Raw genomic sequence first — 19,272 nt, forward strand, 5'->3', positions numbered from 1 at the left:
TGTCCCTACTGGGCTGATCACCATGAATAAATAAAAACACTCTGTAGAGGTATCAGTGAAATTTCTGTCATAAAGAAAAGTTGTTGAAAGGCCTTAGGAAGAAGGTAGGTGGGATCCTGTTTTGATTTAGAGGCATGATGACTCTTAGCTGTCTTGAGTGGGTGGAGGAGGAAGTCCACCTTTGGGGAAAAGCTTGTGTGGAGATAGATTTAATACTGTAATATAATTTTACATTTTGGAAAATAAAAATGAATTCCTGTTGCTTTCCTTAGCAAACTCTTCTTGGTTGTTAGTGTTACATATTTATCCTTGGGGAATGGTTAAGATTCTCTAAGATACATAGGAGATATTATTGTTAGTCAAAGCGGAGTCTTTGAAATGCCAGTACTGGTTTGGAAATTAGCTCTCAGAGGGCTTGAGAGCCATCTGTACCTTAGCCTTTTTTTCCATCCCCACCCCACAAGCCCCACTGAGGCCAAGACCTGGTTTACTGCCCTGAGGACACTGCTAAGATTATAGCTGAGATTTCCTTTCAAAATCCAGGGCTTTCCAATGGAATGGTGGGCAGTGCACTCTTCCTACCCGGGTGGCTCTGTTTGGGCTTGTTGATGGGGTAACGGGATCACCCACTTTCTACCCTGAGCAGGAAGGAATGCCGTTTACCCTGGATAATCCTTGTGAGTGAGTAGGAAAGAACAGATGCTGAGTTTTATTTCATATTAAGATTGAATGTGCGAGGGCCTACTTACTGCTAACTTAATAACCTTGATTAACTGTACAGGTCACCGAGTCCCAGAGTACATAGAGTTTATTATGGAACAATTAGCCAGCAAACACAGGAGCTCAGGTTCTTTAGCAAAGGGCTCCTCATGGTGAGGAATAACGGTTATCTTACTGATTACTATTTATGTAGGGATTTATCTAGTTATTTAGTTTAGGATATTGTATTTTATTGAATGAAGGGACCCCACATGTTTCTGTTATTTTCTGTATTAATGCCCTAAACTTTTCTTGTGTGATTTCAGAGACCAGAGCCCACCAGTTGCCGAATTTCACCTACTGCTGAGAGCTCATACTTTGGAAACCTATGGGGTGGATCCCCACCCATGCAAGGTAGCTGCTCCTCATAGTGGGGGGACATAGAATGTGTTGCCCAAAAGCAAGTTGGTGCACAGGCCTGGCAGCCCCCTCCTAGGATATTTCCACAGCCTGGCCCACCATCCATAATTAGAAGGGACAACAGTGGGCTGCATTTTTGGGGTGTTGGTTTTCCCCACTTGAGTCTTCCAATTGTTGGCTAATTGCAGTAGCCACATTTTCCTGCATTAACATACATGATTCATTCATCCATCAAATGGATGGTCTTACCCCTGAGAGGGTACCGGATCCTAACCTTTATTTGCAAGGCCATTGCCAGAAATAATGCAGTCTTTAAAAATGGGAAAGTTGAAAAAGCAAAATTTTAAATTATATTTTTACATTAGGGGTATTTGTTTTTCTTTTTTCCTTTACTCATGAAACCCAGATGATGGGTATCAGAATCATCTGGACCCTGCCAAAGAGCCCCTGATTCAGAATCCCTGGGGGGTACAGTTGGGGGATCTGCCCTTATTACACAAGGTGATGCTCACACACTTCCCAGAAATGTTTTATGAAAATAGTTTCTCCTTTCCATATCCTAAACTATGTATCCACGAGACACCAGCCTAAATCCTAAACTAAGCATTTATGCCAGCCAGGCTCTTACAGGTAAGTTTTTGAGTCATACTGAAACATTTCTTTACCCAGATGGGACCTGCTCATAGTGTTTGGTAAAGTACTAGCCCTGTAGCTCTTAGCTCAGGCTGCTCATCAGAAGTACCTGGAGAGCTTCTGGAGAGCTGACGCCCCATTACATCAGGATCTGGGGGTACAGACCAGACTTTCCAGATAATGCCAGTGTGTAGCCGAGGCAGAGAGCCAGTGGCATGTGTTCACATTGGTGTGTGCATCTTCTGCTCTGTCCACACAGGTATCTGAGTATATTTGCCAGATGCCTCTTCCTAGTAATGGGCTAAACCAGATTATTCCATTTGGTGAATTAGATTTTACCCACAAACTTGAGCCTATTTATCACTTAGAGATGGATTTGATATTTGGTTGCTTTTTTGCTTTTATGTATCAATACTTAGCTTTCCTAGTTGATATGGGAAGCAAAGTAGACATTTCTGGGCATTTCTTTATATTGAAATTGCCAGAAATCCTGTATGGAATTGAATAAAGTTAGAGTTGATGCTCAGGGATTTGTTTCCAGGGCTAATGATGACCAAGAACAGCATGCCCACCTGATAGGGTGGGTGTGAGAACTCAGGTGGCCACAGAAGACACTTGAAAGTAGACATGATTTGGGGCTAATCTGTATTTTCCCAGAAGTTTCCTGGTGAAGTAGGAGGGCTGTTCCCCGAAGGGAAAAGCACAGATTCCTGGGCCTGTCCAGGTTTTAGAAGTACTGTCCTTGGAAGTTCCAACTCAGCAACTTAGTTTATTGCTGCGATCCTAAGAATTAACCTGATACTAACCCAAGGTGAGGACGAATAAGCATACTATTTGTCATTTATTTTATATGCCTCAGTCCAACTATGTTTTTAATCTCTGTTTCTTCAGGATTCAACAGGCACAACAACATTTTTAGGATTCACTGCTGCAGGCTTTGTGGTATTCCAGGGAAATAAGAGAATCCATTTGATAAAATGGTGAGTATTTCTTTGGAAAACTGACTCATGATTTTTCTTGATCTTCCTCACCCCCCAGCCCCCTGAGCCTTTGACTTTTTATCTGGAGCCTAGTATATAGGTAATGCCTAATATTCATTTCTTTGCCTTGGAGCTTCATTATAAAGGGATAATTCATCTATAAATGTGACCCAATCAAGGTTTCCGTAGACCTCAAAAGACCTGGGGTGTGTCCTGGGCTTGGGGGCTCTGCCACCAAACAGAAGGTGCCCAGTGTTCCCTCATCAGTAGCTTGTTCTCTGTCCAGGGGATGACCATGGGGTGGGTCCGGGTAGGGTAAGGGTGCAGGTTTCCTTGCATAACTCAGGACCTGTCCCCTGCCACTCATTTCTCTCTAGACTCCTCCATTGAGTCCTTGTTGCTATAGACTCACCCTCTGTTACTCAGTGTACCTGAAGATGCTTTGGCTCAAAGGGGAATGTCTGTCCACAAAGGCTTATAAATAAGAGAACTGATTATCTCCCATATTTGTATTTAAAGTATAATTTTAAACCTTTTTCTCTTGAGTTTCCCATTTCTAAAGACTGCATTATTGCTGACAATGGCCTTGGAAATAAGTGTTAGGATCCTGTAACTTCTTAGGGGTAAAAGCAGCCACTGGATGGATGAATGGATCCATGTATGTTGATTTAGATCGCAGCACCTTCAAGTATGGGGGTCTCTCTGTTGTCTTGTCTGCCATTGCAGGGTGGTAGCTTTCGTCCCCAGGCTTTTGCTCATAAGATGGCTATTTATGCAACTCTGACCATCAAATCTTCACACAGCAACATCCAGAGCTTGGGGGAGAGTGGCCTCTTCTGTGGGGCTCCTGTTAAAACAGGAATAACTTGTTCCAAAGCTCTGCAGGGGACTTCCTGTGTGTCTTTTTGGGCAGGATTGCAACACAGGCACCTTCTTAGACCAGTCCTCCCAGGAAGCATGGGAACTCCATGCCTGGGATGGACAAGTAAAGATCCTCCTGGGGCTAGGAAGAGCATGATCTGCATGAACACCTGGAGGAAGAACGAAGTCTAGCAAAGAAGTAGGAAGATAGAGCTGAGTAGGTGACCAGCAGCCTACATCCAATCAAGGAACAAAATGGTTTTTGGTAAAGAGTGAAGAAGGCTGAAGATTCTGTGTGGCATACTGTACAGATTTAGTCTCCTTCATGCCTTCAGCTTGATTCAGATCCCTCTCAGATGGTCCCCAGGAGGTTTGTCACCCCTGTCATGTCTCACTGGTGGTGGGTTCACTCCTTTGCCTGAAGTTTTTGCTGGGCAGTGGGCTTACTGTGCTGGCAATGCTCTCCTGCACTTGCCTGGACCTCAGCTTCATGGTTCTGTGGCTGTGGGCTTCAGGATTTCTCCCAGAGCCTCTTTATAAGCCCTCACCCCATTCCTGGTGCTCTCCTCTTAGCACCTCCCTTCCTGTCAAACCTTGTCTACTAGATTATCAGCAGTCAGCTGATGTCCACTCTGCCCCCTGTATCTTCTCTGTTTGATGATTAGCCCTCTGTAAGACCCTAACTTCTCTAAATACCTGCTCTGCCCTTTCTATCATTGCCTTTTCCTCAATTCATATTTTTAACTCACATCGGTTCTCTTCCTCCACAATTAGCATTCTCAAAACTCTTATTTGCCTTTAACAAACCACTTTGTTAAAGACTGGCATCTCTTAGTCTCAGTATGCTCATCCATAAAATGGGGACTGTGAACTCTGACTGCCTTGCAAGAGGAAAAGGAGATGGGGAGGAAGCAAATGGGACATCGTGTGTGAGGTGATGGGATCTGCGAACTGTGATGTTGTGTGTTTGTAGTATGGCAGTGTTACCAGTTTTTTTTTTTGTATTTTTAGCACCTTGTAAAGAAGCTCCAATGTTAATCACCCTTCAGTCCATTCCAGAAAGCATTCCCTAGGGATTCCTACTGACTTTGGGTAATTCAGTGACTTTCACACCCTACCTTAGACTACAAGAGGGTTGGGGGATCCTGAAAGGTGTTAGATCCTCAGGTTTCTGAGTTGCTTGAGCTCAGGATTAGTTAAGTTCAAACCTGACACGTCAAGTACAGATTAATTGCAAGTCTCTCCCCTTTGGGCTTCATTTTCTTTCTGGGTACATTGAAGAGTTGAAATGGACAATCCCCAGACTATTTGTTTCTGGTTTTGCATCTTGATATTCCTTGTGGGATCAACCTCATCTTTCCAGCCTCTGCTCAGGCATGTGTGTTTGTGCCAGCTGTGTACATGTTGCTAAAACAAATTTTCTTCCCACATTAGTCCTAGTTGTTTGTTTGTTTTAACATCCACCAGGCTTCATCATGCTTGCAGATCCTGTCCTAGGCTAAGACAGCTTAATGTGGTCTCACTGTTCTCTTACCCCAAGGGAGAAGTGCAGGGCACACATCACTGTCCTAGGAATTAGACCAAAGGAACAAAAACAGAGTTCTCTCTTCTATTTCCATGTATCTTCTCACCAGCGAGCTTACCTAGGGTCTACGCTTCGGGCAGAATTTCATCAAGCAACATCTTAAGATGAGACCCAGTGTCACTATTTGACTCCATTTTGTCAGACTGTCCTCATCATTTTGAGCACCTTTATATCTAATAAAACTATTCTTTTATAAACAGCAGAGATGAAATTTTGCAGTCTGGTGTGTATGTTTGTTGGAGATGGGTGTGATGAAAGGACAAGGGAGACACATATTGTGAATCCACATCTTTTCATTAACTGAATCAGAAATGACCATTCTTCCTACCTCGCAGTCGGCCTGCCAATTCATATTTGTCGTCAATGTTCATGAAACCTCTAGAACTCCTTAGAAGAAAGGTGCAGCTTAGCTGTAAGATAAGGAATAAATTATTCTGGGCTGCCTACAGATCCTCTCTTGGGAAGAAAATTGCTGTAGAATTCACTTAGGGACTTTCCCTACTCATTTGACCCTCACTGATGATAAGATGGTATCTTGTTTCATTGTAGTCTGCTTGGCATTTGTAAGTTAGCCGGATTCCTGTGGGAAAGCCAAGTCCTTGGCTGCCACTTTTTTTTCCTTCTCACCTCAAGAGATTTTCTCTTCTTAGGCCAGATGTCTGCAAATTGAAGTTTGAAGGGAAGACATTTCATGTGATTGGCACCCAGAAGGAGGTCAGATACTATTTTTCCTAACTACTTGTTTTTTTTGTATGTGTGTATGTGGTTGTGTGTGCACACACGAGATTCAAGCATAAGGTGTGCATTAAGTATTGTAGCCTCAAAAGACCACGACTTTAAATTTGTGATGATAATGGAAGCTATAATGCTGACAACATTTTAGAGGTTAACAAACACTGGGTTTGCACATTTAAGAACATAGTGAGAAATACAGACCATATACCCCTGTGTGAAAAATAGACTGGCATAGATTTGAGAAATGGAAAATGGAATTTCCCCCTACTTTTTTAATTTGCCAAAATATAAATTTATGAAACAAGTGGATAATACTTTAACAAAGCTGGGTATCAACCAGTGCTGGTTAGAGGTTTATAATCAGAGTCTAGAAGTCCCCAGAGTCTTAAAATAAGAAGGAAGTTACCAAATATCGTTGGGCTCATCAGGAACACATTTGGGAGGAGGACATTACTGAAACTTTGAGCCTCCGAACTAGGTCTAGAACTTTTCAGATTTTCTTGTCCTAGATTTGTGTTCAAACGCTAGTTATTCAAGGATGGCAAATAAGTTTTTAAGCTAATTCAAGTCTGGCTGAGAGGGAGACCGTGCCTGGAATGTTTAGAAGGATTGTGGGGCTGCTTTTCATTGGAAACAGGGCCTGGGTAGATTAGTGATATCTGCAAAGGTAAGGGATGGAGGAATGTCATTACAACAACACTTTTAAAGACATAATATTGCCTAAGTTATGTTAGGTCTGTTTGGTAGGTGGCAGGATTCAAATAGGTAAATACCTGAAAGAAAAATATAAACTGTGTTTAACACACCTTTTCTTGTTTTGTTATTTTTTTAATTAGAAAAAAGCCATGTTGGCATTCCATACTTCAACACCAGCTGCCTGCAAGCATCTTTGGAAGTGTGGGGTGGAGAACCAGGCCTTTTATAAGTAAGTAGCTTTAATTTACTTAATCATAGGTTTTAAAGCACCCATGGAACCTTGTATGTTTTGCAGACAGCTGCATATTCATTTCTTATAGTACAGCCTTTGTGTTATATTTAAGTGAATCAAAGATTTGGTGCATTGTTCAAGGTGACTCCCAACTGCTGTAGACCTGACTACCGAGGCCTGAGCTCCATTTCGGGTGATTCCTATGAATTGCTCTGTGCCCTTTTTTTTTTTTTTTTTTTGGACTTTGCTATTTCCACTCAGTAAGTGACATGATCTGTGTTCATTGGGCACCCTCCTCAGAAGCAGACCTTGAGAAGAATTTGGTGCAAGTAAGATGTGATACGGTCACTGAATGTACCTGTAGGGGAATGGGAAAGGGAGGTAGGCTTTCAACCAACATAGGGTGTGTTATTACTGAGAAGGTCACTACTGTGGGTAATGGGGCTGCACTCTGCCGGGGAACTCTGGCAGATTGTAGAACATGCCTCTAAAGTTCTCCCACTGATTGACGAAGAGGCTGTGATATTTATCATCTCCGTGCATTTTGCTTGAAGGCCACAGATTTAATACTCCCCTGTCACATCTGGCTTATGCAGAATGTGGGCTGAATGTGCTCTCACAACCAGTAGAAAAATCTTTGACAGAGGGACACACGTGTCCATAGTAAGAAGCCTCCAGTACATAGAGATGAGAGCCAAAGGTTTATGGGTGGAATGCCATCGGAGCTAGGACCACAGAAAGTCAGTGCTGGATAGGAATGCCTAAACTAGCCATCAAGCTCTTAGGTTTCAAAAGGGGTTCACATTTAGGATCTCTCCACTGAGTTCCAGCTTCTCCTTTGAGAGAAACACTTGACTGGAAGAGTGGTGGTGATGGATAGTCAGGGGTCCCACCCAGCCATGCCCAGGGTATGAGCACCACCAATCCCTGGAGTCCATCGCTGGCGTGTTCTCAGTCTCCCCCCAGCACTCAAGTCTGTATCGCTCACTGGACTCATGCCTGGAAATGCCGAGGCTCTGAGCCTCCTGGGCTTTGGCTCATGGTGACCATCAGGAGAATGAGTGCTCGGGCAATGTTTTTCAAACCCTTCTTCAGCCATACATTCTTCAGCCTTCCTTACCCAGAAGTGTAGGCAAAGCCTAGTATGTAAAAAAAGATAAAAACGAAAGCTGTGGTGGTTGGTGGACCAGAGTTGTGATGGGGACTGAGACCCTTTACCCATGGCTCACTGCTTGGGTGACCAGTTGTCCGGATTTGCCCAGGACTTTTCTCAGGTTCAGTACAGACAGTCCTGTGTCCCAGGAAATCCTTCAGCTCTGGGCAGATGCTTCAGGACCATTGAAAGCCCATGGATGAGATGATCCACAAAATGTGTTTCTAGGAATGATGATGTGTATCAGTAGACCTTCCCACAACCATTCACACCTCAAGGCATCTGTGGGGACTGGTAAAAAGACCTTGATGACCTCTGAAAAAATCAGCATGTCTTGACCCTGTCCATCCATATGAGAACAGAGGGAGAGAAATGCAGAGAGTTAGTCTGGTGCTCTTAGTCTTCAGTTGAGGCCAGCACATATTTTTTGGGTTTTTAGTGATTTAAAAAAATTGAGATAATATGCCAATACCATAAAATTCACCCTTTTAAAGTATACATAAGTGTTTTTTAGTATAATTCACAAAGTTATACAATCATCACTGCTAATTCCAGAACATTTTTTGTTATTCCCCAAAGAAATCCTGTAACCATTAAACAGTGATTGCCCCTTCACCCCCATCCCCAGACCTTGGCAGCCACTGATCTACTTTCTGTGTTTATGGATTTACCTATTCTGCGCATTTCATATAAACAGAATCATAAGGTATGTGGCCTTTGGTGCCTGGCTTCGTTCCCTTAGGTGATGCTTTCAATGGTCACCATGTTGTAGCAAGAATCACAATTTCTTTTGATGACTGAATAATATTCCACTGTTTGGATATGTCACAGTTTGTTTATCCGTTCATTAGTTGATGGGCATTTGGGTTGCTCTCTCTCTCTTTTTTTTTAGCTATCATGAATAATGTTGCTGTGAATACATGTTTTTCTATGGACAATTCTCTCAGGTTTATACCTAGGAGTGGAATTTCTAGGCCATTAGGTAACTGTATATTTAGCTTTTGAGAAACTGGCAACCTGTTTTGGGGGCCTCAGCTTTTGGAACTCTTCTGTTCCTCCTTTAATGAGAACACCTGGTTCCTGTCAAAGGGCCATTCAGATGCATTTGGTTATTTTGAATGAATATATTTTCACAAATGATGGAGTCTTAAAACAAAGCATGACAAAATTTATGGCAGTTTCTCTTAGATTTTTATGTACATGTCCATGCTAGATCTGATCTCTCTGAGGGTAGGAACTCAGTTCTGTTTGCTTTTGTATTTCCTAGAGATGCCAGGCATTCAGAAAACATTTACTGGATCCAACTGATGGATTTGTTCAAAGGCATGGTTCCTGTCCTCAGGAGATTTACACTTCATGATAGAGACTAGAAGTAAGCACAAATAAAATGCTAGTGGGGAACCTAGAGGAGAGCCTGCATCTTGCTGCCCAAGAGCTGGGAGGTTGAAGACACTTTCAGGTGGAAGGAAGACATCCAAGGTTGGGGACCAAGACAAGGCAGGAAAGTGGAAGTCACTGGGGAGGATGAGTGACTGCGCAGGCTGGAGGAGAGGGTAAATGACTAGCAAGGGAGGAGATGAGGGGCCAGACACGGGGCTCAGTCATCCTGAAAGAGGCAGCTGAGTAGTAATAGGTGTGGCTGATTGGTGCTGACTACTGACCAGTGTAAGGGGAGGGAAGTCTTTTTACGACCCATCAGTAAGTCCTGTCTGGAAGGAGTTTAGCTCTTTGTGCCTGGCACTTTGAAGACCCTTTAGTGACATCATAGGCTCTCTATCAAAGAATAACTTTGGACAGTAATTAGTTCTTTTGCACACATCCTGTCTCATCACATGTGAGGGAGTCAGTTGGCAGATGGAGTCAATAGCACAAACAGTTAAAAAGGGGGAAAGACAGAAAATAATGCAATCTTGAGAATCTTTTGGGGTACACTCATTTAGCTGGCAGCTAGCAAAGAGGGCAGTCTGATAAATGGTATTATTGAATGAGTCGATTAAGTGTATCACAGAAATCATTTCCAGTTGTCCATGGCTGCTTCACAAGACCTGGAGAGTTGTGAGCACCATGGCCTTGTATAGAGTTGATGCCCTCCTTGCCCCTCTGCTTTGAAGCCAGGCTACCCCATCTCTCTCATAGGACTTATAGTCCATAATAGTTGCATTGATCTGAGATTTGCCAGAACCTTTTGTTCCTCCATTATCCTATAACTGTCCTTTCTGCTTGTTCTGACCCAGCTGTGTGACCCTGGACAGGTCTCAGGCCTCAGCCTTCTCATCTGTAGGACGGAGGGGACTGGGACAGGCATGATGTACTAATGTCACTGTGGCCTAGTGTTAATCACTGTGGGCTTTGGAAGTAAGCAGGCTTGGGTTTGAATCTTGGTTCTGTTGCTTACTATCAATGTGGCTTGGAGCAAGGCACTTAAATTCTTTGAGCTTCATCTATTTTTCATCTGTGAAATGCTGTTGGTGATTTCCACTTCACAGTGTTTCGTTCTGCCAGGAACACTGACCACCAATAAATGGCAGTGGCTGCTATGACTACCACTCCTCCATGTCCACTAATGGCCTCAGTTCTGTCCAACTCATCCTGTGTTTCAGGGGTGTTGGCTGGCAGTGTTTCTTGGGTTGGGGTGGGTTTGCTCCCTCCTTTCCTCCTTCACCTGCCATGGGAACAGGGGGGCTGGTGCCTCGGTATCCCCTAATGTGCTTTTAAGACATGAATGTGCTGCTGGTTGTCAGCTGGCCCACGGCCACCCATCAGCTTTGAAAGCCCTGGCTCTGAGATATGCTGCCTGGGAACAGAGCCCAGAAGCAGAAATTCTGATTTTCCCTCCTGCTCCAAACCCCGAGAATCTCCAACACAGTCACATTTCAGAGCTTCCTTTATGCATGTGTTTTCTAGCTGCTGCCAGTCCCAGAGAGCTGGAGCTCCCATCTCAGGGCACTGGCTCCTCAAAAGCACTCTGCACACCCTGAGGGTTCAGGCTCCCTGGTGTTTCCATCAGTGTCATTTTTTAAAGTACCACATCTTTATTCATCTTTTTTCTTTTTCTTATTAAAGTATCATTGCTATACAATCTTATGTTGATTCCATCAGTGGCTATATCACACCTGCATTTATGCTGCGCACTGTGCTAGGCACTGGGGACACAGTGGAGGCTCAAGTGACATGCTCTGCCCTCAGTTTTGTGTGGAACTGTTTGCAGGGGGCAAAGGCAGTCCCTGATAAATTTATTACCTGGAGTTTGGTAGCATTTTGTCAGAGGAAGTGTTACACTTGGTAGGTAAAGACCCAGAGTAGCTCCCCAAACTAGCACCTCTCACACTTTAACAAGCAAGTGAATTACCTAGAGATCTTGGAGAATTGGGGGTTCTGGGTCCGCACGTCTGGGTGGGGCATCAGAGTCTGTATTTCTAATAAGTGCCCAGGTGATGCTGTCCTGGCAGCCCCCAGGCCACCCTTTGAGTAAGAAGGTTCTAAACCAGTGGTTCTCAGCCTGGACTGCACCTCAGAATCACTTGGGCTGTTGTGTTTTTTTTTTTTTAATCAATGTTGTGGACCTACCCAGACCCATTAAATCTTCCACGTTCTCATAAAAATGTGTACATGAATATTCATAATAGCATTATGATAGCTAAAAAAGTGGAAAAACCCAAATGCTCATCTTCTGGTGGCTGGGTAAAAGGAAGTGGTGATCTGCACAATGGAATATTATTCAGCCATGAAAGGGAAGGAAGTTCTTAGTACTTACATAGATGCTACAACACGGGTGAACCTTTAGAACATTAAGTGAATGGCCACATACTGTATGATTCCCTTTGTGTGGAATGTCCACAGTAGGCAAATCCAGAGACAGGAAGCAGAGTAGTGGTTGTCTAGGATCAGCAGGGGAGGAGATGAGGAGGGATACAGGGGGCAGTATTCTTTTTGGAGGTGAAAATGTTCTGGATGAAATCTTAAAAACTTTGTGAATTAAACTGAAAATCACTGAAGTGTACAATGTAAATGGATGAATATTATGGTATGTGAATTAAAGCTGTGGTTTTAACAAATCAGAATCTGGGAAGAGGGGGTCTAGGTGTTGGTAGGAACAAACCTTTTCCTGGTGATGCTGCTGTGCAGCCCAGGTTCAGTGCCTTCCTCTAGCAATTCCTCAAGTAAGGGCCTTGGACCAGCACCAGCATCTCCTGGGCACATGTTAGAAATGTAGATTCTTGGGCTCTGTGCCACACTATTGAATCAGAAACTTGTGTTTTAAAAAGCCTGCCAGTTGATTCTGATGCTCTCTGAAGTCTGGGAACCTGCATGGCAAGGGCATTTATTTAAAAAATGACAGATGGGGACATGCAGCCTGGTTCCCCCAGCTTCTATCACATTACCATAGTTAAGGGACTCACTCCTCCGTGCCTTGGTTTCTTCACACAAAAGTGTGGATTGCTTCCTCCTTGGAGAGAGCTGTCAGGATAAAATGAAATGCTGTATTTTGGGTGCTTTGGACGGGGTATGGCTCATGGTAGGTCTTCAGTAAGAACATATGTTGTTATTGCTCTGTGGACTCCAGAAGCTATAAGCCATGGTAAACTGGGAACTTGTATTGTTAATCCTAGAGGTGCATGGTGCTCCCTAGCACCTAACCTGACCTGCACCCCCAGTCCCTGTGGGGCAGGTGCCAGAGGAGAAGCAGGAGGCCTCCAGGGCAAGGGGAGGTGTGCTCTGCAGAGCTGTTCTGTGTGCATATTATGCTTAGTGACTGGTATGTGCTGTCTGCATGCATGGCACAGCACATGTATGTCCCCCCATTCAGAACACAGCTTCGATGTTAGGACTGGGCAGGGGACTCCCCAGGGCCTTAGGAAGGGGTCTCTGGGTATGGTGGTTGCCCTGACAGTTCTTGGGTGGGGGATATGAAAGCAAAAAGGTAAGTGGTGACCAGGCCACCATGTGAATACTCAGATGTGTGAGGTCAGGTGCTGATGCACTGGGGCTTGTCTGGATTTCTCGGAGTCAGATGTTGCAGAATAGTCCTCTAGAGCTTCTCTGCTGGGCTTTTGATGGGGAGTTGGAGGTGCGTGTGGGGAGAGGGCAGCTGGGGAGGAAGGCTGGAGGGGAGAGAACTGCTGTGCTAATTAACTTGGTTGTGGGAGGACTTTTGCTCCAGGCTCCTTGTTGATACAGAGCCAGTGACCGGAGGGCAGGACCGGTACCCTGGAGTTAGGGCCCGCAGGCAGTCTTACAGGCTTTCAGGGCGTCTGAAAGGAAAGTCTCCATGGTTTAGAGGGTGGCTTCGGTGGCTTAGTGGTGAGAAGGCAATGGCGAGGTTTTGAGAGTGACGTTAGAGAGGAGGAGGGATGGAGGGGAAGCCTTATAGAAGGGGCAGATGTTTTCAGGTCATCTGATCTCACTTACCTTCCTCCAAACACTATGAATTAGGTATTATCATACTTTCACCCTTTCAAAACTTCATGGAGAAATTGGGGCTCAGAGAAGCTACATGACTTGTCCAAGGTCAGCCCCTGCTGCCTGTCCCGGGTGCTGGCGCCTCCAGGGACATGGGCTCCAGGAGCTCCCATCTGTCCCCGAGCCTCCTGGGCTATCTTCCCTGTGCCCTGTAATGAAGTGGAATCTGCTCCCCAGGTCTGCCAGCCCTCCCCTCCCCATCTCTCCCTCCCTGCTCATCATTGTAGCCAGTGCCCTTTGGCATTGGCTTAGGTTGTTTGCAGAGGAGGGTGGGGAGAGGGGGCTTCTCTGCAAAAGGTTGTTACTATGGTTTTTCCATTGTTCTGAGAACAAAGACCAAAACCCTTAGCAAGACAGCTTTAGGTCAGGTCCTGCTGACTTAGGGGAAAAATGTGTGTCTGTGTGTGTGTAAAACAATAATATGGGGAAATGCACAAAAGATCTTTTTAGTTTCTCCAGAGCTCAGGCTTAGGGATTTGTGCCTGCTGGGCCTTCTGCCCTGAACACCCGCATTACCTGGCCTGGGTAACACCTTCCTGCCCCTGGATCTCAGCTCAGAGGTCCCTTCCTCAGGGTACCTTCCTTGGGCCCAGACTGCATTCGTCTCCCCATCCCATTGCATCTTTTTCTTCATGTCATGCACCACAGCTTGTAACTTTTATTGATTTACTTATGTGCATTGTTTCTAGAGAAATTTTCATGTCCTCTTTGGACCTTGTATGCCATGAATGCAGAGACTGTGTGTCTTCCCTGACCTTACTGTGATGTGCAAAAGCTAGGCATTTGGGTAATAATTGCTGAGCCAGTGAACCAAAGACTTCAAGGTGCTCAGTGGTGGCCATCACTGCCCACCGCAAAACTTCTAGGCTAACCCCTGGCTGTGTGCATGTCTGCTTGGAATTCTACAGGGTATATTATTCTATTTTTTTTTAAAATAAGATTTTGCGACTATTAATGTTTTCAATGATCCTGAACTCTGGAAGACAGTTCTGTCTTGTGGGGTTTAATTGCGTAAGGCTCAGAGTGACTGACATAGAGTATCCTCAGCCAGCATAGTAATTTCATGCCCTGTGTGCAGCCTCCAGGCAGCCCATGTCCTAGAATTTCCAGTGTTGTTTTGTTTGTATTTATGGGCAGGGCTCAGAGGTGCTGAATCAGTGCCTGGCTGGGCTTCCTGTTCCTTATATATCTTAGTCATCCACTAACGCGCATACTTTAAAGGGCACTGGGTCATGGCGACTTAACTGGAGAATACCCAGAAGGCAGCAACCATTTCCAGGGTGACCTGGGCCCCCTGAGCCTTCTCTTGGGCAGCTCGTAGTGAGCATGTTCTCTGTGACATGGCAAGTGCTCTGCAGTGTGGGTACAGGCACAGGCAAGAAGGTGCTTCTGTAGCAAAGAATTGGTGCCAAATGACATGATCCATCTGCTTCATAGCTTTCAAATAGGAGTTGAGGAAGAACCCTCTGATTACCAATACTGCGGGGTCCTTTTTGCAGGTTAAGACCCAGTAATGGATCATGAAACCAAATGTAAGGGTCATTCCCCAGCATGTAAAAAGAATGAAAAGAGCATAAAAAAGGTCAGATTGCAGCACACATAGTGAAAGTGACTCTTCTTTTGTGAAACCTCTTTCAGGTCTGTGTATGTGTGTGCCCAGTCATTCAGTAAAATGTATTTCTTTCTGGCAGTTAGCAGTATCCGATTGCCACACCTTATACCATGTCACTACCACCTCTGCTTTGCTTTTTCTTGAAGGTATGCAAAATCCAGTCAGATCAAGACTGTGTCCAGCAGCAAGATATTTTTTAAAGGAAGTAGATTTCGATATAGGTGAGTACTCACAGTTCCATTTGGGGTTGGGTTGGAGACAGCCATTTACTTCTGAATGTTCTGCTTGTAAATCAAGGGTTCTTTGGTCCGTGCCTGTTCTGGTCCCTCTTTCTACTCCACTTCTCTTTTGTGCTCACGGGGCACCCCCAAATTCCATGTAGCTTGCCTGCATGGCGGAAGAGAAAGTATGAATCCCTAGAGCTGGGCCAGAGCACTGTAAAAAGTTTTTAAAAAGGGTGCAGACCCCTCCCCTTCTACTCTGAGTATCTGTGCATAGACATCATGTTTCCCTCTTCTGCAGCGGTAAAGTCGCCAAAGAGGTGGTGGAGGCCAGCTCCAAAATCCAGCGGGAGCCCCCAGAGGTGCACAGGTGAGTGGGGCAGTCTTCAGAGCTCTGGGAGGTCTCTGGGGTGGACAGAAGGAATTTTAAGGCTGGCTTTGCCAAATCCTCTATCCCAGGAAAGGGAGTAAGGGCACCTCTGTTGTTTTTGGCCTTGGTTCCAGGCATGGCGCTTTCACTGGCCTGGGCGTTCCCCTCGGACAGATTTGTTGGGGCTGTGGCGTGAGTGCAGCTGGGCTCCACTTTGAGTTACTTGCTCTGTGGGGAGTCCTCTGCTGGATTTGGCCTGGGGTGTGTGGGTGTGAACAAGCAGTGTGTGTGAGAAGCACGCTGGGTCATCTCATGGCCGGTCCATTGTCATATCCTCTTAGACCTGCTCTCTGTCCATCAGAGACATGGCCAGTCCCTGCCAGCTACAGAGAAAAGAGCACCTGCCACCCGGAAAGCCTCTGGCATTCTCTTAGCAGCTGAGAGGCAGAACTATTCCAGGGGCTCAGCTTGGATTTCATCCTCCCAACTAGAAGCTTGAGTGTTTGATCTTTAAAAAAAGAAAGACTCAATGCTGGGGATTCTCTTGATGGCACAATCACAAAGTAGGAAACTGTGTTTAACAATATACTTCCAGAGAGACATATTCCAAATATACAAGGATTTCTGAGTCCCATAGTTACCATCTATGGATGGCTAATGAGATGAAAAATAATATTTAAAAACACTTCTCTTTTCAATTGAGGTATGCATATTTTATGGGAATCAAGGTTTCCTAGATCAAGGCTTCCCAAACCTTGCCCAGGGATTACCTAGGGATCCTGTTAAGATCAGAGTCTGATTCATGAGTCTGGGACTTCTAGTGAGCACCCAGGGGATGGCCATGGGGCTGGAGCAGGGACCACTCTTGGGACAGCCAGGCTCCAGATGACTGGTGATAGATGGGGGAAGGGAACAGAAGGCCGTAGTGAAAATCTTTTCCTAGAGTGGACTGAACCACCAGAGGGGATGGGGAATGAGGCATCAGTCAGTTTATGGTTTGCCTTTTCTGGAATCTTTTAAAATCCCCCAGGATACTACTGCAAACAAGGACTTATAGGCCTTTGAGACACTGGTTCGGACCCTCCTTTGCTTTCCACTATCCCCTCGTATGGATATGTAAAAGCCTGTTGAGTTCACATCCTCAGGATGCCTCTCTGGACTTCAGTTCTTTGACAGTCTCTCTCAAATCCATGACAATACAAGAAAACTTTGCTTAATGATACAAAGTAAGCTCTCAGAGGGCAAGGCTGTGTCTACCTCGGTCATCTGCATATCACCCAGTACCCAACACAGGGCTTGGCACATAGGAGCAGGGCAGTGTGTTTGTTGAGTAACTATGTGAACTAGGAGTGTGGGATGACGGCAGCACCTCTAATTTGAGACCTGAGATCTGTCCGAGGTGCTGCCCTGCTCCCATGAGGAAGTTGTCCTGTCAGAGCCACAGTGATGTGGGCCTTTTTTAGTAGCAACTTCCTGTCCCTCCCTAGTAGCCAGTTGCATGGTAGGAAATGGTTTTGCTTGAACAATTATTTTATTTTTAAATTATTTTGGCTTCTTTGAGTGGCTGTCAAAAGTGAGAGTGTAGTAATGAACTCTTTCTTGCTGGTGTTCAGAGATGACCACTAATTCAGAGTGGTGACAATAAGGCTTCAATCTACTGTCTTTCCTTTCACTTGAGATTCTACTCTTCAAAGAATGACAAGTTCGTGGGATATGTTTAGAGAGAGAGAGAGAAAGAGAGGGATGCAGACAGACAACACTGCTTTTGGATTTTTCTGTTTTTTCAAAAAGAGAAGATGTGATAAATCAGTGATCTTTCCTGATGAGATCTCCAGGCAAAGCCCTCCTGGGCCGGCTACTTGGTGAGAATCACCTGCCCACCTCAGGGACCCATTGAGGTGGAAGGCTGCAGCTTGGTGAGTCCAGGGCTGGCTGTGTGAGTCACCTAGGCATAGCAGCCACCATGCGGGACATGTAGGGCAGCATTTGTACCTGAAACTACCTATCTTGGAGTCGTGAGCAGGTACTAATCTTGGCTATGTTGCTTACCAGCTGTGTGGTCTTAGATTCCCCATCCCCTTAACTTCTCAGATCATCAGTTTACTCATCTGTAAAATGAGATGCGTAATATTACCTTGCCCACCTTCTAGGTTTTGTTATGGGCACTAAAATAAAGCATTAAAAAAATTGCAAAGTGTCATACATGTGAAGTGGCGATATTATTGTCTCTCATCCAAACATGGGAAGCTGGAGTCTGACAGATGTACCCACATTAAAGTGTCTTCAGATGGAATTTTTGGTAAGAGCCAGCAGCACTGGCTTTACTCTCAGGACTGGTGCAGGCACCCCATGAGCCTTGTCTTAGTTGCTCTATTTTGTGCTGTCAATTTTTTGAAGCCAATCTTAGAATATAGTTGTCATTTGCAAAGGAAACCTTCCTATCTTGATAGAGTCCTGAAAGACAGTTTTATTTAGAAACTGTTCTACACTGGGAGGACCGCATGGGTGGGCTTGGGCATTTTTGCAGTCAGCTGATGGGTGTATTCTGAGGGATGAAACATGGTAGGGAGACCCCAGCCGTAGGGGCCTGTCTCTCAGGAGCTCAGGTTGGGGGACAGAGTAGGAGCCGACTGGGATGTTGGCACTTTCTTTAGAAAATTGCCAACACAGTGGAGCCTTGAAGAGTCAGTCACAAAGAGCAGGCTATTAGGAGCTGTACAGAGTCCTGTCCGGGGCACTGGAGGGTAAGTTATGCAGGAAGGTAGTGCAGAGTGCAGAAAAGACACTGGCCGAGGGAGGAATCAGGTGATCTGGCTCTGGGTCCTGGGTCTGCCCATCAGGTGTCTTTATTCAAGTTCTATAACCTCACTGAGTCTGTTTTCTCATGTGTAAATATGATATTTTTCTTGCCTATCTTAGAGGCACATTGAGACAGACAAATGAAGTAAAGTGTATATAAACCATTTTGAAAACTAAAATAGGGTCCTTCAGATTCTGGTAGTATATTTACTGGTGGTACAGCTGTGCTGGTGGGCTCTTATGTTAAATGAAGCCAGCATCAGTTGACACCTTTAAAAAGATGGCAGGGAAAAGAGGTGAAAAAGGGTGGCCTGTCGCCTGCAGGAATCGGTAAGGACAGATGGGAGTCTCGCACTTTGATTCTAATTTTGCTAAATCTTTCCTTCGAGCACCAAGGTCTAGAGCCCTGGATTCTTTGTGCCCCAGGGAAACCCCAGTTGTATACACTTTTCAGTTTCTGGGTCTTGTGCTTCTCAGGAAGGTCATGTTCACCTCTGAACCACAGGATTGGAGACTCTCTGGGTTGAAGTGCTCTGCAGGGGTTATGTGGTCCAGCCCCAGGCACCCCTGCAGCCCCTGCCCCTGCCAGGGCATCTGCTACACTGCAGCAGCAGGGGCTGCGAGCGTAGGTGCTGAGGCTGCACCCCTGACCTGCCGGTGCCAGGCAGGTTCTTACCTGGGAGGTCCCCCCTGGTGAGCTCGGCCTGTTCCAGCCCCAGGCAGCTGCCTGGGCATTGCAGGGGTGGGGGTGGGGGGTGCAGCGGAGGGTGGGGGCAGGCTGCAGGGTGCTTCAGATCTTCAGGGGCAGAGTGTTGG

General features: G+C 45.4%; 1 protein-coding gene across 5 annotated transcripts in view; it reads left to right on the forward strand.

Moving 5' to 3' along the window:
• Window positions 1–19,272, forward strand: part of FRMD3 (FERM domain containing 3) — a 267,152-nt gene that overhangs the window by 201,698 nt on the left and 46,182 nt on the right. For all 5 annotated transcript variants that reach the window (XM_036904323.2, XM_057498554.1, XM_036904324.2 and 2 more), the window contains 6 exons: window positions 1,026–1,113; window positions 2,644–2,732; window positions 5,829–5,892; window positions 6,750–6,838; window positions 15,213–15,287; window positions 15,589–15,657. In XM_036904323.2, coding sequence (XP_036760218.2) covers window positions 1,026–1,113; window positions 2,644–2,732; window positions 5,829–5,892; window positions 6,750–6,838; window positions 15,213–15,287; window positions 15,589–15,657 — 474 coding nt within the window. The remainder of the gene's footprint in view (window positions 1–1,025; window positions 1,114–2,643; window positions 2,733–5,828; window positions 5,893–6,749; window positions 6,839–15,212; window positions 15,288–15,588; window positions 15,658–19,272) is intronic.

The sequence above is a fragment of the Manis pentadactyla genome, chromosome 3, assembly GCF_030020395.1.
Source record: "Manis pentadactyla isolate mManPen7 chromosome 3, mManPen7.hap1, whole genome shotgun sequence".
NCBI classification, from domain to species: domain Eukaryota; kingdom Metazoa; phylum Chordata; class Mammalia; order Pholidota; family Manidae; genus Manis; species Manis pentadactyla.